This window comes from Festucalex cinctus, chromosome 2 (assembly GCF_051991245.1).
Source record: "Festucalex cinctus isolate MCC-2025b chromosome 2, RoL_Fcin_1.0, whole genome shotgun sequence".
NCBI classification, from domain to species: Eukaryota; Metazoa; Chordata; class Actinopteri; order Syngnathiformes; family Syngnathidae; genus Festucalex; species Festucalex cinctus.
Window position 1 is genome coordinate 22,352,658 of NC_135412.1, and position 12,326 is coordinate 22,364,983.

Sequence of the window (12,326 nt, forward strand, 5' to 3'; positions counted from 1 at the left end):
AATTGCAATGCTCTTATCTGTTAATCTTGATGAAATTAGCAACTGCTGCTAGAATCTGGCATATGTACAACTTCGTTTGTTAATGTGCATTGTCCCTTTCAAATCAAATGAAATCAAATTCAACATGTACCGGCGTAAATTGATAATATGCTGCCCTCTGCTGGTCGGTTGGTTCGGGTGCATGCGTTCAACTCCACACACACACATTCCTCCCATCTCATTTGTGTGCTGCTGCTGCTGCTGCTGCTGCTGCTTGAACAGAACACAACACAACAGAATGAAAGGAGCCTGGAGCTGGAGCCTATCCCAGCTGGCTCTGGTCAGTAGGCGGGGGACACTCTGAACTGGTTGCCAGCCAATCGCAGGGCACACAGAGACGAACAACCATCCACGCTCACAAGCACATATAGGGACAATTTGGAGTGCCCAATTAACCTGCCATGCATGTCTTTTGAATGTGGGAGGAGACCAGAGTACCCGGAGAAGACCCACGCGGGCACGGGGGGAACATGCAAAGTCCACCCAGGAAGGCCGGAGCCTGGACTCGAACCTGAAGTCCTATAATGCTGACATTTCGAAGTTATTTGGTTAACAAACCCTCCCAAAAAAATCAACAACAATGATTGACAAACATCATCTCATTAAAGATGCAGCGTCACCGTCTGCCTGAACCCAATGACCCCGCCCGCCCGTCACTGATATTATTACTACTGTACGAGCCAGCAGCACTTGCGGCTTCTCGTTCCCATAATCACCTGTTCCAAAACAGACTTTGGTTACAGCGCAACTGTATGCAGCCTGCGGCTTGCGCCAAGAGACGAAAAGCGACCCGGGCGGGTGGGATGAGAAATGCAAATTGTGTGTTGGAACATGCGCCGATTCTCGGGGCTAAACATAGCATGTACAGTCCCACGGTTGACTTCTTGCGCGTCATGTTCTGCCAATTGACGTTTGACTTTATGCAGCAGGACGGGCAACATTAGAAAAAAAAAAATAAAATCTGTTCTCAGTTGTGGTGGGAAAACGCCGATTATGCAATTTAGTTATGATACACTCAGTGCAAAAATCGGTGTTATTATTATCATTATTACCAGGTGTCTGATACTGCTTGGTGGCACAGTTGGTAAAGTATCGAGGTCATAATGTCACAATTTATCTCTCCATTTACTTCATAACTATTCCACATGCGTTCAAATCTTAGCATTCAGCTTTCAGCATTCCCACACAATTTCTCCAGTAATTACACTTAGTCTAGTTGAGCTAAGTATTCGTGTAGCACAACAGCTAAGTATCGTTTATGTCACGTGACTAGACGAGAGGAAATTCGGTGGCTGACCTTTTTTTGAATGCAGAAGTGAGATGGGGATGACGAATATGAAGATCAATACTTCTTTGCAAAGTTAAAGAACAGCCCAAGATATGTTTCCATTGAGGATATTTTGTTATGGCAGGTTTTATGTTAGATTCAAGGATGGATGATATATCCAAGTTCCGTTTTTTTCCCCAGTTCCGACTAGAAAGCGTTTGAGGCGAAAGTAAACAATGAAAATGGCAGACAGCGATGAATTGTTTTTTTTATTTTGGTTTTTAAAACTTTGACCTCCAGCAAACTTAACTTCTCGTAATTTTGCTTCATTTATTGTTTTTATCTTATTGTGTGAATGCTCAAAGCATCCCCCATTTGTTATTCGGATTTTTATTCTCACTTTTTTGCCGAACAACTACTGCCACATAATACTTCCGATTTGCACCGTTCAAATTTCAACTTACTTCAAAAATTCATGCAATCTGGGGGTCTTCCATACATACAACTGATCATTACCAGCTCTCTGATACTGCTCAGTTCTTTTTTTATTCATGTATCTTTCAACTTCAATTAAAACTTTTCACATAATTTATCTTTCAATTTACTTCATAAGCATTCAGCTGTTGGCATTAATAAGCATTCCATAAGCAATAAGTTTTAATAAGCATTCCACACAGTTCAGTAGTTGACCGTATAATTTCATGCCAGGAGATAGTGGCATACTGTCACGTACGTTGCGTTACGTTAAGTTCTGTTGAATATTTCTGAATGAAGAAAGCCATCTAGTTTTATACTCGACTAAATTGTGTTTTTACCATTCACGGTCTGTGGTCACCATTGTAGAGTGACATCACTTGTAATCTGTCGGTGAAGTCGGGTCCCCCAACTTCGCAAGTGGAATTTCCGGGTTCCCGTACACACTTCCTGGTTCTAACTTGGAAATGTCCCACTTCCGACAATCTTTGACTGCAGCATAAGAACCTAAAAAGAAAGTCTAATTTGAGAAAAAAAAGTTATTTAAATGAACAAATGATTTAAAATAGCATAATATTTTATGAACCTAAAAGTACTTGGTATCGGTGATATTGGTAGCAGTATTTACTTGGTATCAATCGATACCAAAAACCTAAGTATTGTACAGTTCTATTGGAAATGGACATGACAGACGATTGACTTGTTTGCATGATATAATATTTGTGATGATGACAAGGCAATTAACTCATTGACTCCCAGCCATTTTCATTGAAGAAACACCCTTTTGACAGATTTGCAAGGCCCACAGAACCTTGTGTTCTTTTGCTATAAAAATATGGAACCTACAAAAAGAAATATTAGAGTCTCTTCTTTTGTCAGGGAAAAAAAGTATATTTGTATCTGTTTCCATTTTGCTGCCATTAGCATTAGAATGTAGCTAGGTTTAATCAATATTCACATTCTTGGTGAAAACACTGACAAACAGAGCTTGTTGCAACATGGCCCTGACTGATCTCTTATACTCCGCTGCCACCTGCTGGCTGTGTTTTTAATAACTACTATTGCTTTACGCCACCTCTTCATGTCAGAAGCCGCATCAAAGCCTTCTGTATGCTCTTGCGTAAAAATAACAAAAAACATGTAAACACGTTGTTGGGAGTGAATGACAAAGTATTAAAAACATTTTCATACGATTTTGGGCTTGAATGAGTTAAAAAGTCAATTCACATCATGCATCCCTTCTCAAGCGCCGATCCGAAACAATACCTGTACATTTAGACTCACAGCTTGTGTAACTTTTTTTTAACGTTCTTGTATATCCTTGTGCTGACATTCCCAATTTTTCATGTGCTGACTAATGCTGGCAGGAAGCAATCTCAGAAGGTTTTAGGTCACTTCAATGGAAGCTTCAACTCATGTGGGTGCCACCTGTTGCTATGACAACTATCTGCCCTGTTTTGTAAACACTCCACTCCTTTTTTGGCTCCGTGATTCAAACAGCAGAAGGAAATCATGCTACTCAGAGGGTGCGCTTATTACAGGGTTATTAGCTACAGTTAAAAAAAACAAAAAACTGTTAAGTTTCTGTGGGTATTTTACAAGCAAGTGTTCTCTATGAAGCAACATGATCAAAATACTGGACTGTAATGAAAACAAAAGTAGCCAAATAAGGAAATTATTTGTGCATTTGGAGCAAAACGAGTCCACAATTGCTCATGAACGAGGGAATGGTTTCATCTCGTATGCAACCACGTTGTGTCCAGAAGGCAAACAAGCAAGTGTCGGTCGGATGTGCTCCCTTCTTAGCAAAAGGTCACTCACTCCATCTGTTCCTCCCTGCTTGCATTTGATCTCGCCTCTCTCGCCCTCAATCACGTCAGCAGGCAGGCAGGTGTGCGATGTCAGCTTGTCGGAATGTCCTCGGTGTGTGCGTGCGTGTTTGCATTGCAAGCATATGGGGGACGAGGTTTATTTTCTTTGCGGCACACCTGCTTCCTCACCTTTCACCCTGGCAAATGAAAAGTGAAGGCATTTTAATTTGACACCCCCCATCCTGATATAAGAAGTGGTCGTGAAGTGTTAAGAGTTCAATCGTCTGAGGATAGCTGAGCACATTCAAGGCTGTCTGGCTTTGCCACATCCGACATTTTGACCTGCTAGCCAGCATGCACGGAAACTTAAGAAACTTAAGGGCTCCAAACTTCCAGCCACTTTTGGCCGCACAGACTGTTATGACTGTCGAAAGAGAGTGTACTACTTTTTTCTTTTTCTTTTCTGTTTATTGCCTGTGAGTGTGTGTCATTCATACAAAAATATATGTGTATATATATATATTATTATTATATAATTATTATTATTATTATTTATTATTTATTTATTTATTTATTTATTTATTTGTGTTTATTTATTTTCATGTTTCTGCCATTGGATTTATTTATCGACATATTTATTTTTTATTCATTCATTCATTTTTTTATGTCAGAAGCCTGTTTCCGCCATTTATTTATTTATTTATTTATTTGGGTTTGTTTATGTATTTATTTATTATTAGTTATTATTATTTATTTATTTTATTATGTTATTTATTATTTTATTTATTATTTTATTTTTTTTATTATTTATTTTCATGTTTCTGCCACTGGATTTATTTATCTATGTATTTATTTTTTATTCATTTCTTTTTTAATGTCAGAAGCCTGTTTCTGCCATTTGCCCCTCTTATTTGAACAACAATAAACGCCCCCCAAGCATTTTCGAGGAGCATTTGGCAGTGGCCTGGAATTTCCCCACGTGCATTTTTGACAGCAATATGTGGCAAAAGAGTTGGCTAAATAAACGCAACCCGAATCGACTTCCTTGTCCCTCGCGTGACCCTTTTCAGCTTTTAACTACGTGAGATATTTGCCATCCCCGTCACAGTTTTGGCAGCTATGTGATACTTGCACATGCAAGCCGAGCTGCCGTACACGTCTGCGAACCTGCAAACCGTCCGTGTTCCGACCGAGCGGAGGTGGAATGACCTTAGCTCGTAGTCATGTGGCGTCTCACCTCCAAGTTTGTACCACGCAATCATCAGACCATTCGTTTCTCTCACTCACTCACGGACCATCAGAGGGCCTGATGCACGCACGCATGCGGGCCCAGTAAGTCAAAGGCTGCTGTTTTGTCTGGCAAGTTCATCCAGTGGTGAGATTGTACTCTGCTGCAAATTTGACTCAAATCAAAATAAATCTCTTACTTGAGCAATTAAAGGATGATTGATTGCCTACTAATGCTTTTGGAATCCTGTCCCAATCTATTCTTCTCGTCCCAACTCGGATAAAAAACGATGCAATGCTTTTTGGCATCCTTGAGATATGATTGGTTTCTGCTTAGGAAAAAAAAAAAATATATAAATTGTGTGGTTACAGTTCATTTACTTGCCACATTGCTTTATCATAGCTGGCTTCATCGTCATCATCATCGTCAGCGAAGGTCTGAGCAAAGATGATGATTCATATTCCAAAGAGTCTTTTTGCTCAAGTTCCTCTTTTTTCCCCCAATAGCACTCGGGGACACAAACACATCAAACATAGTCACTGTTTGGTTTTTTTTAAGAGAGAAAACTCATTGGCTGTAGTGAGTATTAGGGATGTAACGATATCCAAACATCACGATACGATTTTAGCACGATATGAAGGTCACGATACGATAATTCTCACGATATTGTGGGGAGGTTGTCATTTGGAGCATTTGTTAATTTTTGGGCCTATGACGACTCCATTGTTCTGTGAGGCTGAAAATAGCCTGGAAGGCTGTGACAGCAAGAAAGAATGCAGTACCAGCGTGTACAAAAACAGGGCCACGTTTCGGCTACAAATTTGACACAGTGAAGATGATTTGGATGCTGCTTTTCGCACTCCCTTGCTAAAATCTATTGTTCTTCAGACAATCGTACTTTGCTCTTTTAGCTGTGAGGCCTGAGAGACCCTTGCATGCATCTGAACAACATAAGCGAGTCGCCGAAGTGAAAATCATCTGTGGCGTAATCGTCCCTTTCATGGAAGGTGGAGGAGCTGTTCGACATCCACCACCTCCGCCATGTCATGGAACCTGTGAAGCTCTGCTTGAACTTCATGCCCCAAAGGGTTAATTAAGACGGTGCTGGAAAATAATATATACATATTTACAGTTTAGGCAATATCTGGACATTTTCCACTGCTCAGTAATTTCCACACTTACCTGTGGTGTACCACAAGGTTTGGTTTAGGCACAATTTTATTTTCCATTTATATGCTGCCCCTTGGCCAAATTATTGTCACACATTAACCACATGGATTTTTAAATGTGCTATACAAGTACATTTTATTATTATTATTATCATCATCATCATCATCATCATCATTATTATTATTATTACAATTATTATCATCATCATTATTATTATATTATTAGCATCATCATCATTATTATTATTATTATTATCATGATAATTATTCTCATCATTATTATTATCATATTATCATCATCATTATTATTACCATTATTATTATTGTTGTTGTTATTATTATATTATTATTATCATCATTATTATTATTATTATTATATTATCATCATCATTATTATTAATATCATCATTATCATTATTATCATATCATCATCGTTATCATCATCATCATCATCATCATCATTATTATTATTATTATTATTATTATCATTATTATTATCATTATCAATACTAATATTGTAATTATGATTATTATTTTCACTTAAGGGTGTACTCATTTTTGTTGCCAGCAGTTTACACATGAATTGCCACGCGTGGAGTTATTTGATGGGAATGGTAAATTTAAATGACGATACAAGTTTAATGGAGCAAAATGTCATGCTTTCACTTCAGTGTTTTCCCATGAAAGATATACAAGTCATCAATTCTTTGCAAAAACATGAAGGGTCTGCTCACCTTTGCGAGATACCGTGCGCACACACGTGCAAATCATCCAAGTGTGACATCCCAACGTCGTCCTTTTCAAGGAAGCGAGATGCGCTCCCGTAGCAGCAGCCTAGAGGACGTCGCCAAGGTCAAGGTGGCCAAAGAAGAAGCGTCCGGGCGCCGCGGTCGCCACCGTCAGCCGCCGGACGACACCGGCACCATCCAGCGCAACCACAAGAGCGGCAAGAACGTCGGCGGCGGCGGCGGCGGCGCTGCAAAGGGGGACCGCAAAGAGAAGGCCAGAGACCTTTCGCGCGACGACCTGGTCTTCCTGCTCAGCTTGCTGGAGGGAGAGCTGCAGGTTAGTGCACAAGACCACACCGACACTTTTTTTTTATTTTTATTTTTACCAGCAACAGAAACAATAACGTACATGATGCTCTGTGCAGGCCCGAGATGAGGTCATCACCGTGCTGAAAGCAGAAAAAATCGATCTGGCGCTTCTGGAAGCCAAATATGGCTTTGTCACACCACCCAAAGTTCTGCAGGCTCTGCAGCGAGACGCCATCCAGGGAAAAGCCGACGGCTTGCACGAAGACATCTACGAACGGCCCATGCTGGAGGTACCGACAAGCAAAAGTACCTGAAAGCAATACTTGGGTCAAAGTACACATATTTGAACCCTTTAAACCTGATGACTTGACTTGACTTGACTTGAGCACCTCTCGGACTTGGAAGAAGAAATTGTGTGAAACAATGCATTAATCATGAAAGAATATCATGATGTTACACATCAAATTAAACTACAAGAATAGATAAGCAATTTTTAAACACCCCAAACGTCAACTCATTTAATGATCAAATATAGAAATCGGTATTATTACCATGCAGAGTGAAATAAGTCGGCTCTCCCAACTGTGCTACTCGATGCAAAACACAAAAGAACAAATCTCACAAGTGTTCACAAGAATTATTCAAATAGATCTTGTGATTGCAGAGATATCCCATTTTTATTTTAGGTGTGTCATTTTCGAGCAAAAGCCAGAAAAATTGCTTCGGGCTTAAACTGGGTTTTAAGCAGAAAATAAATCTTATAAAATATGACATGAGCTGAAAAGATTTGTTTTACTTGAGTATCAAAAGTATTGTTCAGCGTTAAATATTATTTGAAGTAAAACGAGCTTTTGACGTCTTGACTTCACTGCGTTGGAAAGCCTGAAACATGAAATATATGAGAGAAAGTTCTGATTCTTTGTAAATAGAGTAATTATTGGTCCTTTCCAACAAACAAACAAAAAAAAAATTTGAAACTCAACTTCAACATATGACTCTCCTTTCTTAATTGGCCGCGACCTTGCAAGCCATCGGCCCTCTAACGGATTATCCGTGCAATGCATATGTCAGATCATATACGTCAGGGTTTTTAATAGGAAAAAAAAATGAATTAGAGGGCTCAAAATGTCTTATATTTAATATGATACGTTTGGTGTTATAGGCTTAACTAATAATAAAAGGACTGGATGAATATGAATGAATAGAACCTACCTTGATTCGTGCTTCTTCAGATTACAAGGCGGAAGCTTGGAATGGAAACTTTTTTACCACTTAGTTTGGCAAAAGAAGCATGTCAACTATTACAAAAAACATTCCTGTAAAAATACCCACAAGTGCGTCATGTTTTATCTTTACCTTTTGGCCACCATCGTTGCACTCATCTGCTGCTGACGATGCGAGGGTGAGCAGCAGGTGCGTTCAACTTGTCAGTACACTCTAAAAACAGTTGGGTCAAAAGTAACCCAATTATGGCTCAAAAATGGATCGATTCGCTTCATGGGGCAATTTGAGCCAACTTTCTGGGTTGTTTTTATGACCCCATTTTTTGGACCCAAGTAAAGGATTTGACAAATATTTACAAGTTGATCTACACAAAAAGAGTAATTTCTTGACTCAAAGTTGGGTCAAATAGACCCAAGTAAGGGGTCAGTCCATTTTTGACCCATAGTTGGGTTATTTTTCACCCAACTGTTTTTAGTGTAAACCTACGAGTCTCGCTCTGGACAGGCAGGACGATTTTTCTTAAAGATAGGATTAGATTATTTTATTTGTTCAAAAGGGCATGAACATTTCAATGCTAACTAGACTAAGTGCAATTTCTTGGAGAAATTGCGTGGGAATGCTGAAAACTGAATGCTAATAGCTGAAAGCTAAGATTTGAACGCATGTGGAATGCTTATGAAGTAAATTGAGAGATAAATTATGAAATGATGACCTCCTGGTTACTGGACAATGCGCCTTACCAACTGTGCCACCGAGCAGTAAGTTATATGTATGGAAATGGGTGTGAAAAGTGACATTTAGAAAAAGTTGAATGTCTGTCCCATTGAAAATGAATGGGGAAAATTTGATATTAAACATTAAAGTGTGCAAATACTTTCAGTAATGTGGAATGAGACGATAAATACCCCAGGAGGTGTGAATTTTTGAAGCTAGTTGAAACTTGAACAGAGTAAATCGGAAGTATTATGTCGGAGTTGTTACACGGCAAAAAAGTGTGGAGAATAAAAATCACAATAACATATGTGGGCATTCCCACAACAAGAAAACTTTCATGCTATGTCGCCCGTCTCAGAAAGTACAGTAGCGAGAGACCGATTATCGGCTGGGCTGATTATCGGCACCGATATTCAGCATTTTGACAAATATCGGCATCGGACATTTTGAAGAATCATATGGCCGATAATAGATCCATTAAAAAAAAAAAAAGTGTTAACTTCAGGGAATTAATTTCAATGTTGTTGTTTTTTATTAAAATTTTCTGAGATGCTGCTGACCCTGGGAGCTCTCTGCACCTTCTGTTTTTGTTTTTTGTATGTAAAAAAACAATACTTCAGATATTTTACAATTTTGGAATACTTTATTTAGTGTGGAAATCGTTTTTATTTAACTTTTGAAAACATGCTACTGCCCCTGGGAGATACCAGAACTTGTTAAATTTCAAAAACAAGATGTCTATTGACTAAGATTTAAAAAAAAAAAAAAAAAAAAAAAAAAAACTCCAATATTTTACTAATCCTAAAAGTTGCTCAATAAACATGTGCTTTAAAATAAAAAAATAAAAAAATTAAGAGCTGGAGTTAGTATTTTTTCCAAATTTTGATGTCAATATTTTCCCTTTTTAGTGAAAATCGGCGTCCTTGACTACTAATAATCGGCATCGGTATTGGCCCTGAAAAAAAAACAAAAACATATCGGTCTATCTGTAAAGTACAGGCTGTGTCCTTGGTGGGATTATGCAACGGTTCAAGAATTTCGCCAACATACTATTTCTGATGAAATTTATTTTTCACAAACGAGCAACTAAGATGCTTATGGGAAATGTATCAGAGACAAAGTCAGCATTTTATTTAGAAAAAGCAAAGTTGAAAGTTGCAAGAAAGATATGTCAAATTCGATTGAATCAAGTGCAGTAATAAAGTATTTGTACTCCGTTACATAACAAGATTAGGCACTATTTTGCAAAAAAAAATGACCGTGTCCTGTCGTGCAGCTGGACAAGCTGGTGGAGAAGCAGAGGGAGACGTACCGCCGCATGCTGGAGCAGCTGCTGATGGTGGAGCAGGCCCACAAGCAGGCCCTGCGCAAAATGGCCGACGAGAAGCGCAACCACGGCGACTTCATGAAGAAGAGCGACGAGTTCACCAACCTGCTGGAGCAGGAACGCGAGAGGTCAGCCGGCGCACGTGCAACGCAGCAGCCAGCCGTCCCATCGCACAACTTACACAAGATCAATTGCGGGACATAACATCGCTTTGACTTGAGTGCAAATTCATGCTCACGCTCAACACCGCATTGAAGCAATCATTGACTAATTCGATGATAAAACCACATGAAAATCAAAACAAAAGAATCTGAAGATGACTTTTACAGTACATACAATGTGCACGTATGCATGCACAGATACTGTATTTACACATAAAACACAAACAAGAAACAAGTACACCCATGTTTTTTGACATAGTGTATACGATTATTGGCGCCGATATTAGGCATTTTAACGAATGTCGGTATTGGCCTTTTTTAAAAATTTAACAGCCGATATAAGGTAAATCTAAAATAATTTTCATCTCAGGAAGATATTTATTTAAAATTTCCAATTAACTTTATAAGACGCTGGGAACCTTCTGAACCATTTGTTGTTGTTCGAGATTAAAACAAAGAAATGTGAAAGTTTAAAGGGATCGTTCGGATTTTTTAACATGAATCTCAATTTGATCCTCACCTCCCGTGTGTCAAATTTCTAACTAAAAAGTTAATTGGAAACTTAAGCAAGTAAATGCCATAGCTCTCTATAGTTTTTTGCGGTAAATATTTTTTTTCCAAAATTCAAAAATCCCTGAAATCTTAAAGGGATCGTTCGGCTTTTTTAACATGAATCTCAATTTCATCCTCACCTTCAGTGTGTCCTCCTATCAGCACTGACTTACCCCTGACAGCGTTCGGTGACACCAGTTCTGTTTCGGTGTTGGACGAGAGGAAAATAGTCCAGCAAGTTGGCTGGTGTCACGGAAATAAAGCGTTTTTCTTCTAAAAATAATTTGTTTTCAAAAGTGTGATACATTTCCATCACAATACTCTTTTCTGAATAAAGTCAGACGCCATTACCGCCAGCCACGACTTTTCTGTTCGTTCGTACTTAAGTTGTTTGCCTTTTCGGCTGAAGTATCAGCTAGCTGGCTGCAGTGCGTCGGTTAGCGTTCTACAGGGCGCCAGGCAGTGATACGAACGAACGAACAGAAAAGTAGTGGCTGGCGGTAATGGCGTCTGACTTTTTTCAGGAAAGGAGTATTGTGATGGAAATGTATCACACTTTTGAAAACAAATTATTTTTAGAAGAAAAACGCTTTATTTCCGACACCCCAGCCAGCTTGCTGGACTATTTTCCTCTCGTCCAACGCCGGACCAGAACGCGTGTCACAGAACGCTGTCGGGAATAAGTCAGTGCTGATCGCACACACTGAAGGTGAGGATGAAATTGAGATTCATGTTAAAAAAGCCGAACGATCCCTTTAAGATTTCAGGGATTTTTGAATTTTGGAAAAAAAATATTTACTGCAAAAAACTACAGAGAGCTATGGCATTTACTTGATTAAGTTTCCAATTAACTTTTTAGTTAGAAATTTAAAATGGATCTCAATTGTCTAAGATAAAAAAAAAAAAAAGTCTGAAAATAAAATAAACCTGCTTTAAAACATGGCAAGAGTCAAGATCGGCATTAGTATTTAAAAAAAAAGAAATGACACCAATGTTACCCCTCTGCCATTTTATTGTATTTTTTAACTGAAAATGAATATTGGCTTCAAAAATCGGTTATCGGCCTCCTTGTCTTCTAATAATCGGCATCAGAATCTGCCTTGAAAAAAAACTATCTACTGTCTATCTCTAATATTTTTACTATATTTTAGCATAATCATGACTACAACTATTTTTTTCCCTACTGGAAACTCCACCCCTTTGGAATCTCAATTAGAAGTATAGGAAAAATGATCACAAACTTTCATGTGCCACATAAAATGACATGGTTGGACCGGATTTGTCCCGCGGGGCTCGAGTTTGACACCCATGTAATGGTGGATA

The 12,326-nt window shown here is 38.8% G+C and overlaps 2 protein-coding genes and 1 long non-coding RNA gene across 4 annotated transcripts in view; 1 reads left to right on the forward strand and 2 right to left on the reverse strand.

The window, feature by feature from the left end:
* The window catches only part of filip1l (filamin A interacting protein 1-like), a 47,837-nt gene that overhangs the window by 10,584 nt on the left and 24,927 nt on the right, over window positions 1–12,326 (forward strand). The window contains exons 2-4 of the mRNA XM_077513753.1: window positions 6,794–7,053; window positions 7,142–7,315; window positions 10,240–10,418. Coding sequence (XP_077369879.1) covers window positions 6,802–7,053; window positions 7,142–7,315; window positions 10,240–10,418 — 605 coding nt within the window. The 5' untranslated portion in view covers window positions 6,794–6,801. The remainder of the gene's footprint in view (window positions 1–6,793; window positions 7,054–7,141; window positions 7,316–10,239; window positions 10,419–12,326) is intronic.
* On the reverse strand, window positions 2,257–8,966 carry LOC144014170 (uncharacterized). Its single transcript, XR_013282409.1, has 3 exons — window positions 7,126–8,966; window positions 6,723–7,035; window positions 2,257–3,788 (listed from the first exon to the last, which is right to left on the reverse strand). It is a non-coding gene; the product is annotated as an uncharacterized LOC144014170 (long non-coding RNA).
* The window catches only part of ect2l (epithelial cell transforming 2 like), a 40,005-nt gene continuing 37,788 nt past the window's right edge, over window positions 10,110–12,326 (reverse strand). For both annotated transcript variants that reach the window (XM_077513758.1, XM_077513755.1), the window contains exon 22: window positions 10,110–10,398. The gene's annotated coding sequence lies outside the window, so the exon portion shown is untranslated. The remainder of the gene's footprint in view (window positions 10,399–12,326) is intronic.